The 26,650-nt window shown below is 37.2% G+C and overlaps 10 protein-coding genes across 10 annotated transcripts; 8 read left to right on the top strand and 2 right to left on the bottom strand.

Moving 5' to 3' along the window:
- Positions 1-1,135: 1,135 nt before the first annotated feature.
- Positions 1,136-2,604, top strand: GCK72_018735 (uncharacterized protein; the record flags this gene model as incomplete). The annotated part of the gene is made up of 6 exons (XM_003110507.2): positions 1,136-1,226; positions 1,270-1,391; positions 1,436-1,635; positions 1,681-1,885; positions 1,937-2,453; positions 2,498-2,604. 6 exons carry the CDS (start codon positions 1,136-1,138, stop codon positions 2,602-2,604), a joined length of 1,242 nt encoding a protein of 413 aa, XP_003110555.2.
- Positions 2,605-2,697: 93 nt separating this feature from the next.
- GCK72_018734 (uncharacterized protein) lies at positions 2,698-3,619 on the bottom strand (the record flags this gene model as incomplete). The annotated part of the gene is made up of 3 exons (XM_003110302.2): positions 2,698-3,204; positions 3,252-3,502; positions 3,556-3,619. 3 exons carry the CDS (start codon positions 3,617-3,619, stop codon positions 2,698-2,700), a joined length of 822 nt encoding a protein of 273 aa, XP_003110350.2.
- A 295-nt stretch (positions 3,620-3,914) lies between these two features.
- On the bottom strand, positions 3,915-6,119 carry GCK72_018733 (uncharacterized protein; the record flags this gene model as incomplete). Its single annotated transcript, XM_053732715.1, has 6 exons — positions 3,915-4,007; positions 4,057-4,775; positions 4,828-5,347; positions 5,663-5,794; positions 5,842-6,016; positions 6,073-6,119. The coding sequence occupies 6 exons, from the start codon at positions 6,117-6,119 to the stop codon at positions 3,915-3,917; spliced, it is 1,686 nt and encodes a 561-aa protein (XP_053581628.1).
- A 5,579-nt stretch (positions 6,120-11,698) lies between these two features.
- On the top strand, positions 11,699-13,279 carry GCK72_018732 (uncharacterized protein; the record flags this gene model as incomplete). Its single annotated transcript, XM_003110580.2, has 3 exons — positions 11,699-11,869; positions 12,141-12,983; positions 13,181-13,279. 3 exons carry the CDS (start codon positions 11,699-11,701, stop codon positions 13,277-13,279), a joined length of 1,113 nt encoding a protein of 370 aa, XP_003110628.2.
- Positions 13,280-13,648: 369 nt separating this feature from the next.
- Positions 13,649-14,179, top strand: GCK72_018731 (uncharacterized protein; the record flags this gene model as incomplete). The annotated part of the gene is made up of 3 exons (XM_003110427.2): positions 13,649-13,767; positions 13,818-13,946; positions 13,996-14,179. The coding sequence occupies 3 exons, from the start codon at positions 13,649-13,651 to the stop codon at positions 14,177-14,179; spliced, it is 432 nt and encodes a 143-aa protein (XP_003110475.2).
- Positions 14,180-14,410: 231 nt separating this feature from the next.
- GCK72_018730 (uncharacterized protein) lies at positions 14,411-15,063 on the top strand (the record flags this gene model as incomplete). Its single annotated transcript, XM_003110275.2, has 2 exons — positions 14,411-14,594; positions 14,873-15,063. 2 exons carry the CDS (start codon positions 14,411-14,413, stop codon positions 15,061-15,063), a joined length of 375 nt encoding a protein of 124 aa, XP_003110323.1.
- A 247-nt stretch (positions 15,064-15,310) lies between these two features.
- GCK72_018729 (uncharacterized protein) lies at positions 15,311-18,838 on the top strand (the record flags this gene model as incomplete). The annotated part of the gene is made up of 14 exons (XM_053732714.1): positions 15,311-15,373; positions 15,421-15,611; positions 15,804-15,972; positions 16,019-16,236; positions 16,279-16,466; positions 16,510-16,880; positions 16,976-17,101; positions 17,146-17,318; positions 17,366-17,541; positions 17,588-17,925; positions 17,974-18,228; positions 18,276-18,434; positions 18,482-18,672; positions 18,721-18,838. The coding sequence occupies 14 exons, from the start codon at positions 15,311-15,313 to the stop codon at positions 18,836-18,838; spliced, it is 2,736 nt and encodes a 911-aa protein (XP_053581627.1).
- A 529-nt stretch (positions 18,839-19,367) lies between these two features.
- Positions 19,368-22,911, top strand: GCK72_018728 (uncharacterized protein; the record flags this gene model as incomplete). Its single annotated transcript, XM_053732713.1, has 6 exons — positions 19,368-19,393; positions 19,439-19,645; positions 19,696-20,244; positions 21,361-21,795; positions 21,845-22,796; positions 22,849-22,911. The coding sequence occupies 6 exons, from the start codon at positions 19,368-19,370 to the stop codon at positions 22,909-22,911; spliced, it is 2,232 nt and encodes a 743-aa protein (XP_053581626.1).
- A 220-nt stretch (positions 22,912-23,131) lies between these two features.
- On the top strand, positions 23,132-24,896 carry GCK72_018727 (uncharacterized protein; the record flags this gene model as incomplete). The annotated part of the gene is made up of 6 exons (XM_003110630.2): positions 23,132-23,373; positions 23,424-23,816; positions 23,861-23,971; positions 24,039-24,446; positions 24,495-24,822; positions 24,870-24,896. 6 exons carry the CDS (start codon positions 23,132-23,134, stop codon positions 24,894-24,896), a joined length of 1,509 nt encoding a protein of 502 aa, XP_003110678.2.
- A 456-nt stretch (positions 24,897-25,352) lies between these two features.
- Positions 25,353-26,524, top strand: GCK72_018726 (uncharacterized protein; the record flags this gene model as incomplete). Its single annotated transcript, XM_003110440.2, has 5 exons — positions 25,353-25,504; positions 25,618-25,728; positions 25,780-26,181; positions 26,231-26,414; positions 26,462-26,524. The coding sequence occupies 5 exons, from the start codon at positions 25,353-25,355 to the stop codon at positions 26,522-26,524; spliced, it is 912 nt and encodes a 303-aa protein (XP_003110488.2).
- Between the last annotated feature and the right edge of the window lie 126 nt (positions 26,525-26,650).

The raw sequence follows: 26,650 nt of genomic DNA, 5'->3' as shown, positions 1-26,650 counted from the left end.
AAGCATCCCTATGTTGACAGTGGAACTTAGTTAGAAGATCCCCAGTGAAATTGAATGACCTGAAAACTGATAAGATGTCATCAGAAAATTATTTTTTCAGCGTAAGATTTTTCGTTGGATTCTTTTAAAACTTTGAATGTCAAAGATTTTTCAGAGTTATCATGCTATGCATCATGCAGAAATAGGAAGAAAATCTAACTTTTCAATCTTTAATTATCAAAAAAGAAGATATTTTTTGCAAGACAATGTTCTCTTAATTGATTTTGATCATGTCTGTGAACTCTACAGACACTGACATCAAATCTCTGAACCTTTAGAAAGAAACCTCATAAATATATTTTCCTTTTTGAATGTTTGGTGACTTCAATGGTCACTCTATCACTCTCTTTTCTATTCCAATATAGTAAATCAATCACTTTCTGTGAATTATCGGTCTTTTGGACAGTCTTACATCAGCGTGCGCAAAAGTCATCGTCATCTGATTGGGAATAAAGAATAAATACTTTTGAAGATTCTTCTTTCCCTTGTCTTGTTGATATTCATCATATTGTAAACTGATGTAACTTCTTTTGAATTCAAAACTAAAGAATTAAGTGCAAAATTATCAAGTTACATCAGTTCGTCAGTGGATATGAAGATAGTTCAACGACTGTCTTGTGATCTTTTATCAATCAAAACACTACATAAATGAGGGTACAACATTCACACGAGGTATCGTAAAATTGAAGCATTGATTTCAGGGAGAAAAACATGAAAAGGTTGACATCGAACTCAAGGTTTGCTATGTTGATCTTGAAATTTAGACGCAATATTTGCAGTTGAAATGTTGAAATGAAATTCTGAACATAAACAGTTGCACGATAATTTGGAAGTGTGAATGAGTGAACATCATCGAAGGTTTTTTTTTCCATTTACATTTGAAAAGTCGTTCAATCTAATTAGATTTTCACAGAAAACTGACTGTTAGAGTACTGTGACAGCCTCTCCATACTTCTTTGACTACGGTCAGCAACTTGAAACGAGTTTCGTACGCAATGGGTTGTGTTTGCGGATTGTCGATTTACGAGCAAGATTTTTATTTACGAGCACTATAAATTCAGCTCCTTACAGCTTACATCATTATCTCTACTGAAAAATGTTGAAGTTACACACAACTAAAGTTTTACGGGTATTTCAACAATGTTTAACTTCTGAATGTGCAGTTCATCCATCTTCTTCAAACGAAAGTGAGTATTTTTTATGCATCATAGTTTCAAGACTATTTTTCAGATTTAAAACCGCTCGAAACACTTCCCTATGTGGATTATATCAAGAAAAAGTATCCAGACAAACTAGAAAATATGAATGTACAAGTGGAGAATTTGAATTCGGAACGAAAAGAGTGTAAGAAGGTGAATTGGATCGTCCCCAGGCACAAACTTATCCGACTTTTCAGAACACGAAAGTTCTCAACTTCTTCAGAGATCTGAATTCCTTCATTCTCAACAAACATTCTGTTGAGCTTCTACCTGTTGGCTCGATGGTTACTAAATTCGTGAACAAGCAATCCGATTTCGACTTTGTATTCTTCCCAAAACGAGATGATCAACGCCACCGGTTTTTGCGAGACTTTCATCAGAATCCCAGTTTTAAACAGTGAGGTTTCAAGTTTTGAATCAATTTTTATAAGTGTTATTCTAGAAATTTCATGTCAGTTTTTGCGAAACTGATTGCCAGAGAAAGTGAAAAACTCGGAGAACCTGTGGAAAAAGTAGTGGAGCTGCCGAGAATGAGGGTACCGCTGTTGATTATACGATACGCGTCTGGATTAAGTATCGATATTCAATTTCCTGAAGAGAATTATCACGCATTGCGGAACACACATTTAATGAGAATGTATAAAGTGGTGAGTCGAAGCAACCGTATGATTCACATCTTATATATAAGTTGTTTTCAGTGTGACAATCGATTCACACTTCTATTCCTTTGGCTTCGGGCTGTTTGTGACAAATTGGAAGTACGAAATAGCAAGTACGGACTGCTCTCTTCCTATCATCTCCTGCTGCTATGTGTTCACTTCCTTCAGAGTGAACAAGCCCTTTCGCCATGGCCAGTTCTTCCCGTGCTCGCTAAAACTCATTCATCCCTTGTAACTGCCGATATTCCCATATCAAAAGTGGCTGAGCTCATCAAATCTGACGATCCATGTCTCGACGTTTTCTCATGGAAATCTCACAACAAGATGGCAATTAGCGAGTTGATTATTCGATTCATTGATTATTATTCGCATTTCAACGCATCAAAAGAAGCGATTTATATTGAAAAAGGATTGGCACAGAAAAGAAAACAAGTCTTTGGAGATGTTCGTCTTCAAATAATCGACCCATATTCTCCAGTGTCCGTGTGTCGATCACCTCATGCAAGTGCAGCTTTCTTCACTGCTATCCAATTTATGAGAAAGCAATTCAAGAATGGTAATGCTTTTCAGAGAACTGAAAAAATTTATAAATTTTTTCAGGTCAAATGATCGCAAGTCTTCCTGATGTTCCTGAAGCTGCACAGTTTCTTCGCGAGAATCATTTTTCCTTCTGGAGAACTCAAATGTCTGACAAAATCATTGTATAGCATGTCCCTCTATACTTTGTATTCAGTTTTTCCATTCGCCGTGATCTTTGAATGCCGGTAACTAGAAATTTTATTATAATTAAAATAGTTTTATCAAAGTTTTGATTTCTTGGTTTTCTGCTCCTTCATGAATTTTTGCGCTCCTTTGATGCTTTCCGCTAGAACTTTTGTGCTTTCGAATTCATTAGCGAAGCTTTCTTCTTCGGTATGGTCTAGGGAATAATATGTGGATTCTCTGTCGGTCAACATACACATTTCTGGATGGGAAGCGATCAATTTTCCAAGTTTTATAGCCTCCTCAACAGTTTTCCCCTCGTCTGCAATTCGATTAACAAGTCCCCATTGAAATGCTTCTTGTGTTCCGACTTCTCTTCCTGTGAGTATCATATCGAGTGCTCTTCCGAGTCCAACAACACGTGGCAAACGAACAGTTCCACCGTCAATTAAAGGAACACCAACTCGTCTGCAGAAAACTCCAAACTTTGCAGAAGTCGAAGCAACACGCAAATCAGCCATCAAGCTCAATTCTAAACCTCCCGCAACAGCATATCCTTCAATTGCAGCAATCAATGGCTTCTTGATTTTCATGATAGTTGGTCCCTGAAAAAGATATTTCAAAGTGTTCTTTAAATATTCTAAAACCGTACCATGTATCTGTTTTTATCAAAGAAATCATCAGCCACGTTCTGATGCTCCGCTTTTGAAACAGATTCCAAATCGTATCCAGCACAAAATGTTCCTCCTTCACCATACAAAACTGCAGTTTTCAACGTTGGATCTTCATTAAATTTCTCGAAAACATCAATTAATTGAAGAGCCGTCGCATGGTTCACACAGTTTTTCTTGTTTGCTCGATTGATTCCGATTAGAAAAACAGGACCATCTTGACGTGTGATCACTAAACATTTTACTGTAAAACTATTTCGATATTCTATAATTAGCGGAGCTCACCGAGTTGACTGGGATTCATTTTTGTAGCAGTAGAATAGAGTCGATTGAATAATTTCATTGACATTTTGAAGACTACAATGTGGCTGATGAATGGTGTATTGAGGAGTAAGAGAAGAAGAAATTGTTAGTTGTTGTTCAGCAACCTGCGTCTCTCTGTTATTGTTTCTCTAGTGGATCTTCGACCGTGTCAATTATTTTTTTAGTTTTCCAGACTCTTTAGTAATTCAGACATATTTATTTGTCCATATATCATCTTATTAACAAACAATTAACGAGTGATAATCATTTTCTAGAGAACAATACAAAATTGAGAGAAATAAAAAGCCCGTTTTGAAAATTCAAAAGTAGAATTCAGATCTTCACCACTCGATTTTCAGATTTTTGTACAAATATGATCGGCGGGAGAACTTGCTGCGACTGAGAGATCCAAGTTCGCATACTGTTCCGAGGACCTGAAATAAAAATATTAGAACAAATAAGAATTTTTAAATTTTTATTTACCTCATCAAGTTGTTCTTTAGTATGGGCAGCAGAAATACAGAATCGAACTCTTCCTTCTGTCATATGAGTAGCTGGGAACGATACAACAACACATCCAATATTTCTTGCCAACATCTCTCGACCATAGAATCCACACATGGTTGGGAAATAGATAAGCATTGGAACAACTGGAGAATCATTACTTCCATAGACAATGAATCCCATTTGCTTCAGTCTCATTCGGAAATAATGCGAGTTTCTGGCAAGTTTTTCAATTCTCAACGCTCCATCATTGGTTCCATCTCTTCCCATAATAATCGACATGGATGTATAAATTTGTTGAGCGATTGGTGGAGACATTGGAGAAGAATAGTATCCTGTTGGACTGGCAACTCTCAAATGATCTACAGTACGCTTCGATCCGGCAATATATCCTCCAGCTGCTCCGAATGATTTAGTGAAGGTTCCCATGAGAATATCAACATCTCTTGGATTGCATCCCCAATATTCTACAACTCCTTTTCCAGTTTTTCCCATTGCTCCAATTGAGTGAGCCTCATCCAAATACAAATAAGCATTGTACTTCTTTTTGAGAGCAATAATTCCTGGAAGATTGCAAATTGATCCTTCCATAGAGTAGATTCCTTCAACGATAATCAGTATCTTCTTGTATGGACGATGGGTCTTTGGATTTCCGTAAGCGATCGCGTCACGAAGAATTCTCTCAAGAGATTCCATATCTGCAATTGTTCAAGTAGAAGTTTCGTATGCTTTGTGACTCATCTAACTTACCATTATGCTCGAAAACTTTGGTAGAAGCTCCGGAAAGTCTGCATCCAAGAATCAAAGAAGCATGATTGTACTTATCGGAAATGATCAGAGAATGCTTGTCAACAAGACATGGAGCATTCATTGAATTGGTGGCAAAGCCCATACTGAAACAGATTGCATCCTCCACTCCCAAGAATTCAGCAACAAGTTTCTCTAACTTTGCTTGTGAAACACTTCTTCCTCTCTCATGAACAGTTGTACAGCATGATAGACCTTCTCTATCGATACTAGAAGCCGATTGATCAGCACAAGGTCCAGCCGATTGAGCGAATCCAAGATAGTTGTATGAACCAACATTGATTACATTTGTACGAGTTCCTGGATATTCATAAGTCCAATTTCCATCGTGAGACACTCGATCAACGAGGTCAACAGTGGCTCCAGGTACACTACAAATTGGTCGCTCGAAGACATCTCGCACTTTTATATAACAGTTTCGTTGATAAAATGCTTCGAAGTCGCTGAACAATGGCACGAAGTCCTGGAAAAAAATGGAGATCGAATGATGAGGTGACTGATAACAGGTATGATAATGTGTACTTTGTGATAGGGTGATGGATGGGAGTTATTACTAGAATATAGGTGGCAAAACAGGAAGTTGAGAAGGGAGTGAAGGAAATTAGATAAGGTATGTAAAGGATTAATAATAAGTATTCATATAAAGCCGGATTTACGATATAAATCTTCATGCATGGTTAGAGCAACACAATATTTTCATTCAATATATAGATTGAAACAGGTGTCCCAAAAAAACTGAAGCACCTACTCATTTTTGTTAGTAAGATCTCGTTCTCACCTTCATCTTCTTATTTTCTTTACTCGATAAATCCTTCACAAATCCTAACCGTGTCACATACTCTCGAATGTGAGCAAACAGGAAAAGTGCAAACCAGGCAATATAGACTTGGAATGTGGTGAATCTTCCGATCTGAAACATTCCAGAGCTTCAGAACCCTTGGGAGTCTTATTGCTCACTTTTTCAAACTCATTTGGTGCACGATTTCCAATATCTCCGTAGATATCATGAGTAGATAATGCATCATCTGAACCATCTACGAGTCCATCGTTTCTTGTTTCCTCCTCTTCTTCTTCATCGTCGTGTTCTTGATTCCATGCACATTCCAGAATATGTGTTCGTTTTTTGAGCTCACTGAAATAAGGAATACATTCCATTTTCAGTTCTATAACTATACAGAGTGAATAAACCTGCTCAGATATTCATCTAGACAAAGAGAATCGACGCGTCGAGACATTGCAAAAGCGAATAAATGATATAGAATGCACTACTTCTTATCAAGAATACAATGAACTCGTTGAAAACGAGATGGCGGGAAGCGGACACGGAATCGGAAGACACATGAAAAGGGCGGTGCATAACATGTGTGTCGTGTGCTCTGTGCTCTCTTGCTATGGATTATTTGGTATCAAAATGATTGGAACACTATTGGCTAAGATAATTGTTTTGTTTCTGCTAGAAGAATCAAAAGAGAAAAGGTACAGGTACTATCAGATGATGCAATCATGGAACTCACTGAGTGGGAATATCTACAAAGACAAGCACTAGATTCATTTAAACACTTTTCTATCCAAAATAATTATCGGTTAACGGAAAATGTGCAACTTTCAGATACCACTTAGAATCAAATGATCAAATAATTGTAATGATATCTGAACAAATATTGGGAGCTACTTTGTTGGTTTTTTTTTGAAATTGAATGTCATCATTATTTTATTTGTGCTCAAAAGTCAATTTAGTGATTCACTTGATCTCAAATGTTTTCAGCTCGACCTACAAAATACTAGTATTCAATTTCAATCTTGTCTGAAAACTCAATTTTAGATATTCAAGGCTATCCGATGTTGTATACAATTAATTTTCGAGATTTTTATGAATGAGACTACGAATAAGAAAAAGGAGACAACTATTTGTGCCTAATAATTTTCTTGAAACTCGAAAGTTCGAGAATTCATCTTATTGATATGCCATCATTTGATGCTTCGAAATTGTCTTATTTCTATTCATTGTTTCACTTTATTATAGTCTATCACATAGTTTAGGCCATGCAATCGGGGAGCGATGATAAGGAAGAAGATTGCAAAAAAGCAAGAGTAAGAAAAATGATAAGGAAGACGACTCACTCATTTTCTTGTTGTTCTTTTGCAAGATCACTGATCAGAAGATGCGATTTCTTTTCTGTAAAAGTCAGTCGAATCGGCAGTTTGTGAAGGAATCGAAACGGAGAATTTCTTTTCGCCACTTCGGACGCCATCTGAAAATAAATTTTTAAGTCTTTTGAATTTCAAAGCTCATAAGGATCCGGAAACTTAACTTCAATTCACACCAATACGAACATACTTTCTCAATTAATTAGTTATACCAAGGTACCGAAATTGGATAGGAAACTTGAGAAATGTGGTAACACGTGTGCGCACGTATAGCCACGCCATCTACGTGGGGGTGCGTAACTCATGTCAACTCGTTTTTCAAGTTTTTCAATGAAATTTGATGGATAATACCACATTGTGTTGTGATAGGAGAATTGTATTTATCAGGAAGGAGTAGTTTAAAAAGAAGGGAAACAACTATTCTTGAGTATCAGAGGGATTGAATTTGGTAAAGATCAATTATAAAGTTTGAGAAACAAAGACGGAAACGGACGTTGAAAAGAAGTCTATTTGGATACTTGAAATCTCAAGAACGAAGCTCATGAATATGGAACGAAGTTCATTAGGAATTCTTCTTCATGTATAATGCCGTCTTCTTATATTCTCCTTAAAAGTTATGAAACTCTCTTAATAAGACCCTATCAAATATGTACTATATTTTCAGAATTGATACAATGACTCATTCATTTTCAGCGTTTTTGCCAAAACGAAAGAAACTGACGATGGCATAAAAAGGGAAAAGTATGTGTAATCGAATGGGTGATAACACAAGGTACGCGCTAGGTACACATGTGTTGGTAAATAATGTTCAAGACAATGTAGAGAAAAGAAAAAAAAACTTGCTTAGAAGATCTCGAGATTTCTGTTTGAGGAGCAAATAGGTTTTTGAGGTTTTTGAGGAAAAACAGTAATCTAGAAGTTTGAAATAGAACGTTCTGATTGGTGTTTTTCAGGATCAGAAACCAGGAAACAGACGTATGAAGAATATGTGAATTCTAGAAGTAATGCTTCAGTCAAGATCTAAAGAGAGAAAGGAAAGAGAGGTCTCAAATACGGTAGAGAAAAAAGGTTTCTGAGCACATGAGTCGGTGAGCTTTTTTGAAACTTTTAGTATGTTTTTGTTGACATTCTGGAAAGTTTCTGAATACATTAATAATGTTTTCTGGCGTCTACAGCTACTTCAGACACCATTTATCCAACCATCCACATTACACAACTACTTCAAAGTCTCTGCCGAAATCAAAAATGCACTAAAAGTCATATAAGAGCACAAAAACATAAAATGGCACAAAACATGGTGGTCACTCTAAAATAGAGAAACGAGACGAAATGAAGATGAGTCGGACACTGCCGCCATGGAGACAAGAGCACACCAGAGTTTCGAAATGACGATTAGCGTGGTTTGTAGTCTCAGGAAGCACAATTGGCTTCATGCCAAAATAGGCTACGAAGAGAGCACAGATTGGGAAATGAATAAAGAATAAAACAAAATGAAAAAGATAGAGAAGGAGGAGTGTTTGGGAGCAGTTTGAAGAAGATTACTTCTTGTGATCATTAAAAAAGAGGGCACAAATCACGATCACGATTTGAAGGTATATATTTACATATTTGGAAGAGAAAAACACAAAAGTCTATGACTGAGTCAGACTTCTAGACGACAACTTATACATCTAGAACATCGTTCCTAAAAATGCTTGCCTTTTTGTCAAGTAGACTCTAAACTTTCGATAAACTTTATTTCAGATTGAACTGTTAGTTTTAATAGGAACTGATTTGAAATTCTGATTCAATGGCTCTCGAATTTATTCAAACTTATTAAGGTTCTTTTAAGTACAGCGTCTCCTCAAAAAACAATTCTCATCATTGAAAATATAAACTTCAAGAAACTTTAAAATTAAACTGTGGCATATTTTCCAATTGCCACAAACCTGGTTGAAAAACGAAGAAAAGTGACGATAGTACTGCCCCGAAAACTGGCCATAAATCGAGCAAAGAGCTCAGCGCACCGCACTCCATTCGCAACGACAAATGGGCACAAATATTTGGATACACTGCTCCGCTGGTCGAGGAGTCTCTGAAACATTTCATCGCAGACAGTTTGTCCATAGAGAAATAGTACGAGAGGAGGAGAGAATTTGAAGATTTTAAAGTTGTAGCCTGTAGCCTGGGAACAAGAAAAGTTCTAGAACGGATGAAATGATGATAATGTTGCTACTGGTAACTAGTTTTTATTTGTGACTGAAATATACATTGTCAGGTTTACCACGGAATGATTTCAAACCGAAACAGGGTGTTCTGTTTGGTTACTGTAGATTCAGTTATTATGAAAAACATGCGACTACAAAGGAAATGTACTTTGTTGAGGAGGTTTATAGGGTTGGTGAACCCAAACCACCTCAATGAGTGAGAGAGACAGTGACTTAGGAAACAAGACAACATTTAATACAAACGGTTTATTATCGTACTCCCAAAGGTCGAGCACCTTGGTTAGAGAGTTCTTGGATCCGGTGCCATTGTTGCAGCTGTTGGGAGCACGTCCTCTTGATGATGTAGAACTTCCGGTATGCGAGTAACTTCTGACGGTCGATTGGTGGATGGCTAACTTCCGATACTAATTGATTGCAAATCAATAGCTTACATCGACAGTGACACGTAGCAAAGGTCATCCATATGTGGGTATGTCGCACGTGTCACTCGGCTAGTGGGTTTAACCTTTGAGGGTAACAATAAGTTCACCGTTGTATATATTAATAATAACGTAATAAAGTCTACGAGTTAGACGATACCAGTTGTGGAAATAATGATGGAGTATTATTTCCACGACATACTTCATTATATTGCTTCAACTTTGGCAAATATCTTGGTAGACTTTGGCAGATTTTGGCTGCCACCGGCGAGTATTACTTTGGATGAACTTGTAGCGTTTTCATATTCCAAAAATTAGTTAGAACTGGTTTCACATATCGAGATTATTGTTGGAACAATGGTCGTTTTCTGGAAGCAGTTCCACAGAATTCCCAAACCTTCAAACTCGCTGGAAATTCTGGTATTATCTCTCAGATAACTTTATATTTCTAAATATCTGCTGAAAATACATCTTATTTTTTTAAGGTCGACTGGATTTCCAAGCGTCAGAGCCGTAGTAGTTGCTGTTTTCGTGGTTCAACTTATATCAATAGGGATTCACTGAAATCCATATTCTCTATTCTTGTTCTTGATATTTTATCAGATGCTCTCTGAAATAAATATTTCTAATAGGCGTTTTGACAAAGGCGGTTAACGTACTCGGAGAAAAAAAACAGAAACATACAACTTGCAAAAATGAAGATCATTTTCTGTTAGTTCTCGTCTATCTATTCCATATTCTCAAAAACATTTCAGAATAATATATTTTCAGAAGCTGTGCAAGTGCCTTCCACCGATTCTTCTCAACTTCATCGGTGGTTATCGCTTTCTGCGTGAGCTTCGCGGAAAAAGAAAAATAAATCAACGAGAGCATCATGCCACTTGCTTTTGAAGTTATTATGGGTAAAGGTTCAATTATTCAATTCCATTCTTCAAATGAATCGCAACTTATCACAAAAATCATACTCCTTTCCTTTCTCCCTTCTCCCCTTTTGGTAGTTCCCGTTTCGTTTCTTCCGTCTCCCCAAAACGGTAGTCGGGCTTCGAACTGAATTTTCTGAGATTACGGTACGACTCACTTAGTGTTTGATAGCTATCGATAGGAACGCTTGTCTGCATTTTGACGTGTCGGTGTTAGAGACGCATGCATTTTATTTCACGACGATTCTACTAAATAAATACATTTTTCTTTTCCTTTTAAAAAGCTTTTTTGGTATTTTCTGAAATTGTTTCAATTTTTCTTAAAGCTTTTCTTTAGCCCGAATACAATTAACTAATTCTCTAAAAGCATTGAAGTGATTGTATCGACGAGTGATCATCTCACTTTTCGCATTTTGAGATGAAAAGATCCACGATGTTCAAAAAACGACGTAGCTTGAAATTACACTCGCGTCTTGTTTCCGTGTTCATCGACCCCTAAATCGATGGTGATCTGTTTGTCCTCTTCCAATTTCCCTGTCTCACCGTCACACAGTTTCAGATCGCTTAACGAGATAAAACTCTTCTTTGTCCTTCTCATTTGAATTGACGAATTGTAACTTCAGTGTAAACTCCCAGTTTTCGAAGGCTTTGTTTTCCCAGCGACAAGGTTATTACTCACTGTCAGAAATTTAGTATAGAAAGCCACACAAATGTTAGCAAATTGTTTTTACCTTCAAATCTGTGAACATATCATGCATGCCTCAATATATTCGCATATACTTAGAAAAATCACCTGATTTGTTCAATTTACATTCGAAAAGCTTCGAAAAACCGCGCTCATGTGAGTGTATCTTCCACCAAACGCGCTCTGTTGAACTCTGCACATGACGATTTTATTCTCTTCTCTTGCTGCTGTGTCTCATTTCACCTAGCATTCTCCCTGTTTTCTCCCATACTCCCTTTTTCATCTTGTTTTTGTTCTCCATTTCTTATTTTGCTATTCGTCGCTCACCATTATTGCGTGCATTCGTTCCTCTCTTCTAAATAATTAGATTTGTAACGATATGAGAATCCTTCTATCCAAACCTATTTTTCTAGCTCAATTCATCATTTTTCCAGCATGTCCGACTCAAAAACGGAGGAAGATCAAACAAAAATTGAAGAGAAACACGAGGAGAAGCCTGCAGCAACATCTGAAGAAGCTGGATTCGGCGGCTTCGGAGTTGCAAGTTCATGGCTCAATCAGGGACAAACGTGGGGAGCATCGTTCCTGAATACCGCGAGAGAAAAGGTTTTTGTTGTAGTAAAATTTTTTCACTAGCGAAAGTCTTGGGAGAAACCGTTTTTAAAATCATTATATCATTTTGAAAAAAAAACTTCCAAAAAAGTCTATAAAAATGAGTTGTGTGAGTATTTCAACTATACGGAGCATGTCAGAACTCTAAGTTCCAATTGCACATGCGTGATCGTTTGTGACAGACATTTCAAAGCAAAAATAAAGCTATGTTTACATCCCTCACTCACAGACGATGTATCTTCAAATCAATCCAACCATTTTTCAGACAATGACTACTCTCGATCTTGTCAAGAAAGATTTGAACGATTTGACCGATGCTGTAACCGCCGAAGTGACTGATCTCGCTTCAGCAGCAAAAGAAGGGTTCGGAACTGCTGCGAACGCTGTGAAACAACAAGCTCAGGCATTTGAGAAGCTCGTTACACCAAATGAAGAAGATAAGCCGCTTCCTGGAGAATTTGAAACTGAAGAAACGTCTGAAATCGAGGAGAAAAAAGAGAAGCCAAAGTTGGAGAGCTCGAGTTCGCTAAGCTTTGGATGGATGAGTAAAATTGTGGACACTGTCACCGATACTGTAAAGAATTTGGCAATGGAAGAGACTACAACTGGAGAAGATGAATTCACTGAGGTCATTAAGCCGAAAAAGGATAGAAAAACGTGTCTTTCCAAATTGAAAATCACTGAAATTCAATCCAGTGAATCAACGTATCTCAATGAACCAGGAAACTCGGAGTTTTATGAAAGATGGCTCTCGCGCTTCAACTTGGATGAATATGATGGCGAAATTAACATTTTATTGGCTAATAACCCTTCCTTACGTCAAGTCTTCGCCAGTCTTGTTCCAGCCAGCGTGAGCCATGAAACTTTCTGGAAACGATATTTCTACGCCATTGAAGTTGCTGAAATGGAAGAAGAAATGAACAAATCAACGCTATCGGAAGCATTGAATGTGGATACCAAGTCACCTAAGAAAGCTAAGAGAAAGGGATCATCTGGAGTGTCATCGAAAAAGTCGTCACCATCGTCAGAGTCATCTTTAGTAGTTGTAGAAGAGCCGACAAGTCCATCACAGTCTGAATGGAGTGTTTGCAGTGAGAAGAACGTTGAGGTGAGTGATAAATTTTGAGATAATTACTACTGAATCATGAATGTTTTTTTGCGATGCGTAGTTATTTCCACATCTTATCATTATTAAGAACGAACGAGTCGAGGGCCGTTCGATTATGGAATGTCGTTTACCATTGCGGCACAGTGGTGCGCGTTCTAAATTCGTTCATTCTGAAAATAATCTCCAAAAAGTTATAGGAAATCCCATCAAACGACGAAGATGAAGAGAAAGGCCCATTAACCCCACGTCCAGAAAGCGAGAAAAAGGAAGAAGGATGGGTCAATTGGGATGAATAAACCATTTTCTTGTTGCAGTTCTATATAACTTCCCTTCACTTTTCTTTTCTCTTGACGTTTCTTTTCCTGTCTATTCCGTTAACTGCCCTATCTCGCAGCATCTTTTTCTAGAAAAACCCTGGCTAGCATCATTCCTTTTCCCTGTTTTTTTGAAGGGCACTATATGTATATACTTCGTTAGAACGGTCGTTTCTTTTTTCACATCTTCACCCTCTATTGCTTTGTAAATAAAGTGGAAAAATTTTATTTTGACAATATGAAATTCAATGGTTACTTGCCATTCTCGTATCTATTCTCTTTAATCATTCTCTATTATTCTTTTCGTTTGAAAATTACTGAACGCGGCATAGCATCATTGTTTCAGCGAACATGAGTCAAGGATACGATGGTTACGATGACATGGACGATCAGAATCCGATCTCTCCAGCCGCAAGTCAAAATGGAAAAAGTGGGCCCGGTTTTGTAGGAATCAAATTCTGTCCAGAGTGGTGAATTACTACTATTCTTTTTGATTTTATATAATCAAGAAATATTTTAGTAATAATATGCTCTATCCTCGCGAAGACAAAGAATCTCGAGTTTTAATGTATTCATGCCGAAACTGTGAACACCGTGAAGTCGCTGCGAATCCATGTATCTATGTGAACAAGCTCGTTCATGAGATTGAGTAAGTTACAACCACTAAATTGTTTTGTAAGATTTTCTTTTTTTTTCAGCGAGCTCACTCAAATCGTCGCTGATATTATTCACGATCCGACTCTGCCAAAAACCGAAGAGCATCCATGTTCGAAGTGCGGAAAGCGAAAAGCTGTATTCTTCCAAGCTCAAACCAAGAAAGCAGAGGAGGAAATGAGACTGTACTACGTGTGTGCTTACTGCCAACACAGATGGACAGAGTAACTGTTCCCTATCGTTGTTAATTTATTCACTCTTATCAAATGTTGGTTTATCCGTTTCCTAAATCTGTCGGATCTCGTATCTTCCGTTCCTCACTGTTTAAATAAATAAAGTTATAATTTAACTTTGTAATTTTTTATCAATCCTTGTTCCATCAACTTCGGTTAAAACCGTTTTTTCGATATTTAAGAGTTTCTTTTTTCTTTTGATCTCTTGTACAAGTTTGTTATACAGATGTTGAAGCAAAAAGCCTTAGTTGATGTGCTCGGACAGGTTAACACAAGCGGTGTTGATGGATCGTGGCTTTTCAATAAAGAAGGATTGCTTCTGGCTTACGTCGGAAGTGAACAGAAAACTGTCGCATCCAATGTTTCATCTGCACTTCTTGCCAGTGTCTGGTCAGCTCTTGAGAGAAGAGGTACATTTTGAACTGTTATTCTTTTGTTTAATTCAAAAAGAATAGAATAGTTAACCGATTTATTTTGAAGATCCCACAAAAGACAGGGGAAGCCTTAAAATCGGGCCCTCGAACCCGACAAATTTCCTTGATTTTTGTGTCGTGCCTCAGTTTTTTAAAATTGTGCATCGTTTTGACCAACCGACTTCCATCATGAGAACTAATTTTTTTATTTTTCGCAAAAATATGAGTCAATTGTGTTTCTTGAAGCAATCACCTCGATAAAGTTGTAATTTCAGCAAGTGACCTAAAAGAGACCATTCTCGTTCTGGAGGATGGAGTCATCGGATGCACAATCGTCGCTCGTTCAATGCTGCTCGCTGTGAAAGCCAACAAGAAGGCTGATTTGGGAATGGTTCGCGCGAAACTTCACTCACTGTCCGCTTATCTCGAGCAGCCGATTTTGTCGATTTCACACGATTTGGGATAATCATAAATCATTTTCTTATACTTGTCGGGTCATATCATCCCATCCAAATTCCATTTTTTTTCTCAGATTCATTTTCTTACATTTTCTTCAGTACTAACAATAAATAGATCACTCAATTTCCATCACTTGAGTGTTCAATAATTTTATTCATTAAAATTGCGTGACATCCGGGTTTTCAAATATCAATTTGATCATCTTTCACATGACAAATCAGTTTCAACATTTAACCTCGACTAAATAACTCGTTATGACTACATATAAAATCATAAAGGCTATCGATGAGTGCTCACAAAGACTGGGAGAATTGAATGTACGAAATATTTGAGTTTCAAATGAATAAACCAATACAAAACTCAGATTCAACCGGCTCCAAAAATATATCCGAATCCCAGTGATCCCGGGAAATTCTCAAACGAAATAGACATTCAAACGAATATTTTTGGGTTGGAAGTAGATAAGAAAACTGAGTTATTCCAATACATTGTGAGCATCAAGGCAGATTTGACAGTGAAAAAAGAAGTGATATTCACCAAAAAAGGAAAGGAAGAGTGAGTTGGAAATGAGATGAACTGTCTGATTTTGGATGAGTTGTAAGAAAAGAGAGAACATATAGTACTGTATCACACCTGTTAGAAATCACAGATGAATAAATACACAACGAAATTTCCGTATTCAAAACATACATGTTTATTAAAATTGTTCTGAACCCCAAATTCGAAACAACAGAGAAAACATTTCAGCTTTGTGGTTGTGGATCGTCATGAAAAATGTGCGACTATCATATCTCATGCTTTCCGAAAATTCAGTGACTTCTTCAAAACTGATAAAAACTGTTTGATTTATGATGGACAGAGTGTTTTGTTCAGTTCTATCAATCTCTTCGAAGGATTTCCTGATTCACAGACGAAGGTTTGCTTCCTCTCTCATATTCCAGACTTATCCAGTTATCTTCTAGACGAAACAAATTCAAATTAATGGAACTGAACTGAGTCACCTGGATCTTCAGAATCTTCCATACATCAAATTGGAAGTGTATTCTAGTAAGAATCCACCTATCGTTCTGTCAGCTGAATCACTCGGACAAAGAACTGCGAATAGTAATTTGGATGCGAACAATAGAGCTTACTCACAGATTCTTGAACTGGCTCTTTGCCAGAGTGGAATTCGAAAAACGTGGGGATTCAAATTAAGTGAGATATGAATATTCAAATTCAGATTGAAAGGAGTTTGTTTCGAGAATGGAAAGTTATTCTTCATTAAACCATTAGAAGACGGATTCGTCAGAGAAGACATTGTCGATGTGGGAGATGGGAAAAGTATGCTTCCAGGAATCAAACGAACAATTCAATTCATCGAAGGACCATACGGAAGAGGGAATAACAATCCAGCTATTGTCATTGATGGTTAGATTTTCTGCTACTTCTTTCACTTATTCATTATTTTCAGCTTCAAAAGTTGCATTTCACAAAGAACAATTAGTGATGGATAAAATCGCTGAAATTATTCTGAAAAACCCAACTCTAGGAATTCAAGAATTTGAAAGAGAGAAATGTATTCCAGTGATTAGAGGTCTCGACTGCTATTCCACTTATTCTGGACGTACACGTCATCTGAAAATTGAAGGAATTCATCCTCTTGATGCATCAACTGCTCGTTTTGAATTGAAGGATGGAGGCAATTGTACTGTGGAGAAATACTTTGAAGAAAGATACAAAATTAAATTGAGACATCCTCGAGCGAATCTCTTGATCTGTAAACACCGTGGAAATCAAAATTTCTTTCCAATGGAGTTGATGACCATTACGAAAAATCAACGAGTGACTATCTCACAGCAGACAAGTTTTCAAAGTCAAAAGACCACTAAGGAACAGTAATTTTATTTGAGAAAATATAAAATCTGATTGAATTTTAGGAGAGCGCCGTACTTCCAGATGTCCGCCAAAGACTGATTATGACTGGAATGGCTGCTGCTGATATCTGCTCTAAAAATTATATTTTGTCTGAATTGGGAGTCAATGTTTGTCCAGAACCTCTCATGGTGAATATATCAGAATTTTATTTTTGATAATTCTGAAAATTCAGGCAAAAGGCCAATTGCTGCCACCCAACAGAATTCAGTTTTCAACTCAAAACACAGAGGCGACTTCTGGAAAATGGCGTTTCTCTGGATTCGTTAGACCATCAGAGCCTCCAAAAATTTGGGCAATGTACGCAGTTGGTTATGCGAATAACAGTTTTTCAATTGAGATTTTTGGGTGTGTATTATAATTACACCCGATTAAATTCGTCGAATAATTTTCAGAAAGTTCGTATCGATGTTCATGCATGGTTGTCAATCAAAAGGAATCCAGATAGGCGAACCAGCTGAATCTAAATTGGTCCACGTGGATGATATGGAGAATGTTCTGGAAATTGCTGGTAGAAGTGATTGCTCATTTGTCTTTGTGATTTCTGATGACTCCATTTCTCATCTTCATCGTGAGTCACTAGTGTACAGTAATCCAAACAACTCGAAAACTTTTAGAAAAATATAAAATGATTGAAAGAAAATATGAAATGATTGTGCAGGATATGAGAATGTCTCTCGCCAATAATGTGGTTACTCAAGGAAAAAGATTGACACTGGAGAATGTGATTAATAAAACGAATCTAAAACTGGGAGGAACGAATTACCTTGTGATGGATACAAAACTGAACGATGTTCTTGTAATTGGAGTGGGATTATCTCTTCCCACTGGTACATCGAAGTTTGTTTCTCTCGGAAATGAAATTCTGAGTCCATTGGTTGTTGGATATGCTTCAAATGGTAAAACACCTCAAGAGTTTACTGGAGATTTCGTTCTGTCTCCAGTTGGAGAAGTTGTATGTTTCTCATTCCTGATCTTTTGTTCTTGATGTTTCCGTTTTCAGACAATTTCCTCTATTGAGGAAATAATTACCCAATGTCTTGAATTGTATAACAAGTGTCGTCAGAAACTTCCAAAAAGAGTTCTCGTATACAGAAGTGGATCGAGTGACGGAGCACATGGAACAATCATTGCTCATGAAATACCGTTGGCTCGTGTTGCAATCGGACGATTCTCGAGTGCGATCAAACTGATTTATGTGGTTGTTTCCAAAGATCACACATACCGATTTTTCAAGAATAATTTGGACAATATTGATGTGAGTTTTAGTAGAAACTCCCGAATAAAATGAAGCTACGTTTTCAGACCGCTAGTTCAAGTTCTAGTAGTTCTAGCAGTGGAGCGAGCAGAACTAGTTCACGAAAAGCGGATCAAATGAACATTCCACCTGGAGTTATTTTGGATTCTGTTGTGACACACCCTGCGTGCAAGCAGTTCTTTTTGAATTCACACACTACTCTTCAGGTTTCTAACGATTATATTTTCAAACTTTCAAAAATGAGTTGTTTCAGGGAACAGCCAAAACTCCACTTTACACTGTTCTCGCTGATGACTGTGATGCCAAGTTGTCTACTCTTGAAGAGATTACTTACAACTTGTGTCACTGTCATCAGATTGTCGGGCTAACCACTTCTCTTCCAACACCCCTTTATGTGGCAAATGAATACGCGAAGAGGGGAAGAAATTTGTTCACAGAAAGATGGTTTGTTTTTCTTGTTTTTCTCTCTCACAGAAATTATTTTTCTTGCAGTAGCGTGGAACCGGTGATCATCGGAGCTGGAAGCGAGAAGAGCACTTTGGAAAAAGTCACCGATGAGCTCAGCTACAAGGAAAAAAGAGGATTATTGGATAGACGTATCAATGCATAATGATTAATGAACGAGTTCCGACAGCTTTCGATGATTTTTCCCCTCTCGTGAAACCTCAAATAAAACAAATTTTCAAATAAATTTTTTTGTTCATGCGCTCTACAGTTTCAGAGGATCTCTGATCCACACAAATTTTGATTTGAAATCTAAATACCAGTCCATACAGTAGTTACAGTAATACCAATGTTGAAAAGCGAATTATCGCTAGCATTGTTGTTTACACTGAAACTGTTCAAAATAGTGAGCTCCTTAAAAAAATGTATCCATCATTTCATTTAGTTATTTTGTGGAGAGTGCACTTGAGTGATTCCTGTATTTAAAAGACAATTAAATTGTACAATTTTGATTGTTCAAACATCGATTTAGAGACTACTGTGTGTTTAAAGGCGCATGACACTTTCTTCTCGTAGAGTCTTGACACGTATGCGACGTCCGATTTTTTTTCTCTAATTTGTTGGTAGAATTTCATCCCTTTTGTGATAATTTCTGAGCATATTTATCTTCGCGATTACTTGATTTTTTTCTCTATATGTCAGAGAAATCGAGTATATCATTGTAAGTCAAGCCAATTCGACAAATTAATCGTTTTTGTTTTCACAGGCGGTCTGTTAGTTCGAAGCCTTTTCGAGTTTCGCCAACTACCACGGAAGATGAAGAGCGCGATATGTGGGATTTTTTGTTACAAAAAATTCGAAGTGTAGACGATGGAACGATCAGAAAACTTGATATGACATCGCAACACGAAATTTGGGAGGAGTTCAGACTGACTAACAACGGGATGCGAAGTCACCAAGAATATGAGTACAGGTAGATACTGAAACGTTGTTTTTAGCATTCCGAACAAACTTTGTTTGCAGATTCCGAACCAAAATGGCAAATTCTCTTTGTGCAACTTCATATGGGACCAAGACTAAGACCGAGTTGTACTATGGCTTGAGCATTCCTGTCGAACAAAAATTCCTAGAATATTTGAGAGATTTTGGAAGAGTTACGTTAGATGATGCGGGTTGTATTTTGACATTCCAAGATAACAATACAAGTGGATTCCGACTTGGAGATCTGTCCTCACAAGATGACGGCGAAACGAATTTTCAAGAAGAACTTAAGATGGGTTCTAATGTAACATCCGATGATCAAAGTGTTCAAAAACAGGAAGAAACCAACGACTTCAGAGGTCCTTCTAAAAAAAGAAGAAAACGAGAAACATCGCAAAGTTCTTCCGAACAACCACTTAGCAATTTTAAAGAAGAGGACATCATGCAGTTTTGGATTTTCCTTTATCAAAAAATTCACACTCCGGAAACTGAAATTGTCAAAAAAGTAAAACCTTCATCGATGAAAAACTTATGTCACGACTTCACAGTAGAAAGGAATAGAAAAATTGATTCCGTTCATTATGAAAGACTGTAAGTAGGGACCGCAATGAACGTGGGCGGAGTTATTCATTTTCTTCTCTTGGGCCGTCATGGGGAGATTATTGAAATGTTTGACGGTCTGCCCTGAGAGCCCAGAACGCTAAAACAGAATGAAAACTTTTGACCCCTATGTAATCGAGTACGTAGAATTCCATGAACACACTTTCGTTTCACCCAAATTTTTAGTTTTCTCAGAAAAGTGAAAAAACATTTTGCTTTTTTCAGAAAAATGTCACGTTTAGGATGTTACACGCATCATTTTTTGACAGTTTCTAATAGTTCTGGACATACTTTAATAGGTTTTGAAAGAAAATTCGATTTTCATGCTGTCAAATTTTCTTGGGAGCCATCTGAACTGCGAGGCATCACATCAAAAAACTTTCTGTGATAAACTATCTATTTTCTGACGTACTCTTTTTGGACATCTCTTCAGGTACCTGAGCTCAAAATTTTGAAGCTCATTGATTTTTTCGATGTCGGAAGACAACAGATTCAAAAAGAAAATCAGTTTTCCCGGCAGTTCAGGTTAAAAAAGGTCAAACACGCATCGTTTTTTGACGGATTCAGATTCTACGCAAAATTTCGATCTAGATCCGCTTGGGAACAAAAAATTTCGTGCTGTCGAATTTTAGATATTTGATGTTTTATCTCGAAATATGCTGAATATCCTTCAAAAAATTCTCTTGAATATTAAAAAATCACATCAAAAATATATTTTCCTATTATCAGCGTCACTTTTGTGCTTGTTTGGTTCAGTGGATAACACGCGGGGTTTTTAATCTATGGGTTTCTGGTTCGAACTTTCCCAATTTTTGCAAAAATTTGACTGAGTGAACGTGAAAATAGAAGATATTTTTTGCGTGGTCAGGAAAACGAAAGAATTCTCCAAGAGAATTCAGTAGAAACCATGGCTGACTAAAAGGTCCTGTAACTTCGGTGAGAGTGAATATTTTCGGAAAAAAAATTGGGAATGTACTTCCATTTATCTGAAGAACAGGGCAGGATGGAAATTTTTATGAAAAAAATGAGTTTGAAAAAAATGTTGCGGTCTCTAACTGTAAGATATAATAATAACTTTATAGGGAGACGTATACGTTCAAATTTCAGTTTCTATCACGAGATGGCGCCTTTTCTTCACCGCACTAAACTGGACACCAACATCAAAATAAAGCTGTATTACGGATTGAATATTATAGTCGAAAAGGAGTTTTTGGAGGTGTTGCATCAAAAAGCCGTTGTTGAAACTGATGAATCCGGTCGTATCCAGTATTATAAAGAAAAATGCCCAGACGGATTGTATTTATTCGAAGATCGAGTAGTCGAGAAACAAGAAAAAATAGAAACCTCCAGTAAGACGAAAACAAAGTCAAGTGTTTTCTCAATCAACGAGGAAACTGATATGTTCATGTTCCTACTTCACAATGTTCGGAATCCAATGACAGGAAAATCAGAAAGATTCAGAATCTCATCGAATTTAGATCTTTGGACCAAATTCAAAAGATATTCAGATGGGGAAAGAAGTCCCAGCGAATACATGACGAGGTTGGTATTTGTAAGAGTGAGAAATCGTAATGAAATAGTGTGTTTTCAGATTTGACCTTAAACTGGCTTATTCTCTTCATCTCACTCAGTTTACAAGACAAATGAAGCTCGAAATATATTATGGGATGAACCTCCACGTCGATGAGAAATTCCTGAAAGAGCTGAAAGCAACTGCTTATGTTGAAGTTGATAGCAATGGATGTATCGTGAAATACAGAGATAAGCATGAAAGAGGGTTCTCACTTGGCTACGATGAAATCCAAGAGGTCGAAAACGCGTCAATAGCAAAGCCAAATGAAGCTGCCAAAAAAATCAAAGTGACCGTTCCAGAAGAATCCAAGAAGAGTGAAGTTCCTCTTAAGATTAATTCCGAAACACAGGTTCTCGCAGCGTTAACTGCTCGTGAAGAATTTGGCTTTGATTTTCAACAGGAATCGTTTTCGAATGTAGCCTCAGAATATGATGAAAATGAAGATTCTACACGTTACGATACTTCGGAGGACGATTTTTCAGACGAATATCACCCTCATATGTATAATAAAAAAAAGAAAACTGAAAACATGCGTTTGAAGAAAAAACATAAAACAAGTATCAAGCGAAAGATAATCATAGAAAGAGATGAGGAAGAGAGTAATGTTACCACAGAGAGCGATGAGGAGCAAAAGAAACTTTCCACAGGAAGTGATGAGGAGCTAGAACCAACTTGTGTAGAAAACGATGAGAAAGCTGATGAAGAAACTTTGGAGAATGAGAAGAATTTAGAAAACTCCGAAAACGATACACCACGTGTTGTAGTGAGAGCAAACCCAGTTCGAATGCCTCGACGTGCGAGAAAGAAAAACAGTGGAAAAGTGGAGGTTGAGGACAAGGGTTCCTTTTTCGAGACGAACGTTTATTTGGAAAATTTGAAAAACGCGTTGACAATCATGGACTCACCGGATCTTGACTCATTCCACACAGTCATTGATGAGCACCTCAATTCGAACGAAGAAAATAAGAAAGTAACAATTTCTATTACTACTCTTGTAACGAACTAACATAAGCCAATTTCAGGAAATCTCATTCAGCATTGCCTTCCGTCTAATCGAGTCTGCTGTTTCCATTGCCATGGTGTAAAATTCAAATTTAGTAGTATTTATTATCTGCCTGTTTCTTTTTGTGTTTTTCTCTAACATGTTTCGTTGATGTTTTAATAATTATAATAATATAAATTGCAGCTTTATTGTTCTATCATTTCTGGTCATCAAACTGTAATTTTTTTCAGTTGATTGTATATTTCAAAAAAGTTTGCCAAATTCCAAACGTTATCACTTTTTCCCTTTGTAGTTTTCAAAAAATGTTCACATTTTACGGACTGGGACCGAATGGATACTCGAGATACACTCCTGAGCAAATGGTCGCTTCACAGTTCACGTGGATTGAAGATGAAGCAATTTGGGAATTTTTACATCGAAAGGTCTCTGATTCATCATCGAGAAGTGTCAAGTATTCAAGCATAGATCCAAATTGTTTGAGTACTTGGATTCAGTTTCAGATGGAAACGGGATCAAGAAGGCCGTCATGGAAATTAAGAACACAGTGAGAACATTATCTTATTCGATGAACTAAAATTTCTTTGGAAATTTCAGTTTTGTGGATGATCTGTCTCCCAATCTTCACAACGCATTTCTAACGGGAGCGGCCAAAGCAGTACTCTACTTCGCGCTTGGTATTTCTGTGGAGCGAAAATTCTTGGAAGCAATGCGCCGGGAAGCGAATATTTCTGTCGATCGAGAAAACAGATTGATGTTTCTTTCTCAAAGATCCACCGGAGGATTGTTCCTTAAATTTCCTGAAAGCAGTCGCCCATCGATTGAAAGTTCAGAAGAACTGCTGATGTGGACATTCCTATGCAAAAAAATTCATGATCCATTATCCGGAGAAGTTTTGCATCCGAACGTAATGCCGAGCGATTCTAGTCTGTGGAAGGAGTTCAAAGATGAGCATTCGTCAACTAAAAGCATTATAGCACTTCAGATGATGTATCATTCCATATTCGCATCAAAATAGTTTTTCACGTTTTCAGATTTCAAGAGGATGTAGCTCCCAACTTGTACAGAACTCAACTGGATTTGTTGACAAAAGCGAAGCTTTGTTTTGTTTTAAGAATCCCTGTCAACAGAGAGTTAATGGCAAGGTGAGTTGAAAAATAGATACTCAGAAACGCACACTGAGAACATGCATCAAGTTTGTTGTTTTTTTAGATTCCTACGTTTCTCCCACATCAGATTGGACAACTCCTTCCGAATTTTTAGTTATCATGATATGGACACTGGCCTGGAAATGTCCATGGATAGAAAGATTTGCTATCGTAAATTTTATAAACGACTTCCATTCACGAAACTGGACGAATGTAGAATGTATTCGCATATTTACAACAAAATTAAAGATCCGAGAACAGGACAAATCAAAAAAGACCGAGATATATTCTTCAAGCCTTGGATTTGGGAAGAATTCGACAAAACATGTTCGTATCACAGAGAAGCTGCCATATATGTGAGACATTTCCGACGCATGCTACCATATACTTATTTGGCAGGCATTCCGAAATTAATGAAAATAGTATTGTATTACGCATTGGAAGAACCTGTTAATAAAATCTTTCTCCAAGAGTAAGAGTATTGTTCGAAATGAAAATAAATAAGTAGTAAAAATTTCAGACTAAGAAAAAATGCAATCGTTGAAGAAGATATCCACGGATGTATCGTCACATATGTGGAGAGGAAGACGCAGCGTTCTGTATCCACGTCGGATGCATGTGAAATTATTAATATCGATAATGAAGCAGTAGAAGAACAGTTTGAGGTGAATCCCGAAGAAACTGTCTGTGCGTCTGTTGACACATCAAATCAGAGTTCGATAGAGGAACCACGGGAGTTGCTCACTGTTTCTGAGCAATCTTCAAATACCACGAGCTCACAAGGTCTTTATGATCAAGGCTTTGACATGGCAAATGTTCGAGAAGTTCTCGAAGATATTCTTGACCAGGTGAAGTCAATTGACTTCCATTTTTATTAAAACATTCAAAATTTCAGATCGAGAGTGACAGACTTGCACTATGAAATTATCCATCAATATCTTAATACTTCTTATTAACTCTAATAGTTTTTCTCGCACTGAATCTTTCATACTTGTTTTGTTTTCTGTTATGTTGTGTTGCATTAAAACTCATGTTGTTACTCAGAATGAATTCCCGTTTTCCTAATAATATAAGTATTTATGCATGTGTAAATCTGTGTAAACGAAAACTATAGAAATCTGACATGACATTTCAGAGAGCTATGCAACCGCGCCCTCTTGCCCCAGGCAGTACTTGCCGAGAAACGGCAAAAAGCGCATTCTTGCCTATTGATTGCCGAAATATGTCAGGCGCTGCCCGGTGAAGCACAGAGTTCTTGATGTTTAAAAATTATTAACGTTTCTCTGTTTCTCTCGGCTGCATTTCTTCTCTCGTTTTAAGAATTGACCACCAAAATCTCTTTTACAGAATCATGAAGCAGTTTTCAAAACAGGAAGAGATGACTATGTGGAAATTTTTACTAAAAGAAATTGTCGACCCAATCACTGGATTCATTGAGAGAGACAGAATAAAAGCGAAAGGATTGACACTTTGGGAGAAGTTTCGAACGGAAGTGAGCGATCTGAGAACAGCGACAAGTCTGAGAAAAAGGTTCGTTGAGTTTTGGTTTGTAGAATTCCTATTATGCGATTGTAAGACGAAAACTCTGGGATTTGTCTATTAGAGGTCAGTGTATTGGAAACTTATCTCAACTATTATTACAGATTCAGTATGCCTAGTTTTCCAACTCCTCAATCCATGAATTTCGACCTGGATAGTCAAGCTAAACTTCATTATGCTCTCGCTATTCCAGTCGATGAATCCCAATTAACCGAGTAAGATTTCCTCTTCAATTAGTGAAAAAACCACAGTATAAAATTTACTAGATTTCTCGAAAACGCTGACATAGATCTTGATGAAAGTTCATGTATTATTCGGTACAAAGACAGAAGACCCGGGGGTTTGGAGCTTCGTCAGTTTGTGAAACAACGACGTAGGAGAAGGGAAGGAACCATTGATTTTGGAACACCGGAAGAGAAGAAACTGAAAATGCGAACGGACACCGTTTTGAACGATAGCTTGGAACAACTAAATAAATTTACTGAAGGAGATTTCAAGTTAGAGCCTGTAGATGATTCTGGAACTGAATATGACGACGCAGTCTTCAGTGTTGAAAGTTCATCCAATGAAGACGAGCCAATGCAAAACTTATTGGCTACTCTTCAAGGTGTAATCGATTCATCTAACTCCGAAATGTTAGACTTGTTCAGGCAAACTGCTCCAATAACGTAAGATTTCTTCTTTTTCGTGAATCAACAAGTAAATGAACATTTCTAGCGAGAAAGACGAACAACACTCGAATTCACAAGATTATCAGCCAGCTGGTGGCTCAACAGAAGTTAGCATGACGATGTACTTAGAAAGTATGGCGTCCCTGGTTTCGAATTTCCGTTCCCCACATCTTGAAAAAACTCAACTCAAAATTGGAAATGCCATCGAAAAATCTCGTCAAGAAGATAAAGTGAGAAAATCTGATTGATTCAAGTCTGTAATTTTCAATATTTTCAGCAACTTCCACTCTGTAAAGTCAAAATGATGATGGAAGCGACGTTAGCCATGATGGGATTTTAGTTACTTGATCAATATTTTTTTTCATAATTCTCAAAACTATTGTATATGAAAAAATAATTTGATTCTCGGCTTTTGAGGAACTTGTCCTTGCATTATTGACCAAAATACTGGTGAGCTACGGCGAAG

Source organism: Caenorhabditis remanei, chromosome V (assembly GCF_010183535.1).
Source record: "Caenorhabditis remanei strain PX506 chromosome V, whole genome shotgun sequence".
Lineage (NCBI taxonomy): Eukaryota > Metazoa > Nematoda > Chromadorea > Rhabditida > Rhabditidae > Caenorhabditis > Caenorhabditis remanei.
The sequence above is the reverse complement of the archived record's forward strand: the minus strand, read 5'-3'. Positions and strand labels throughout refer to the sequence as shown.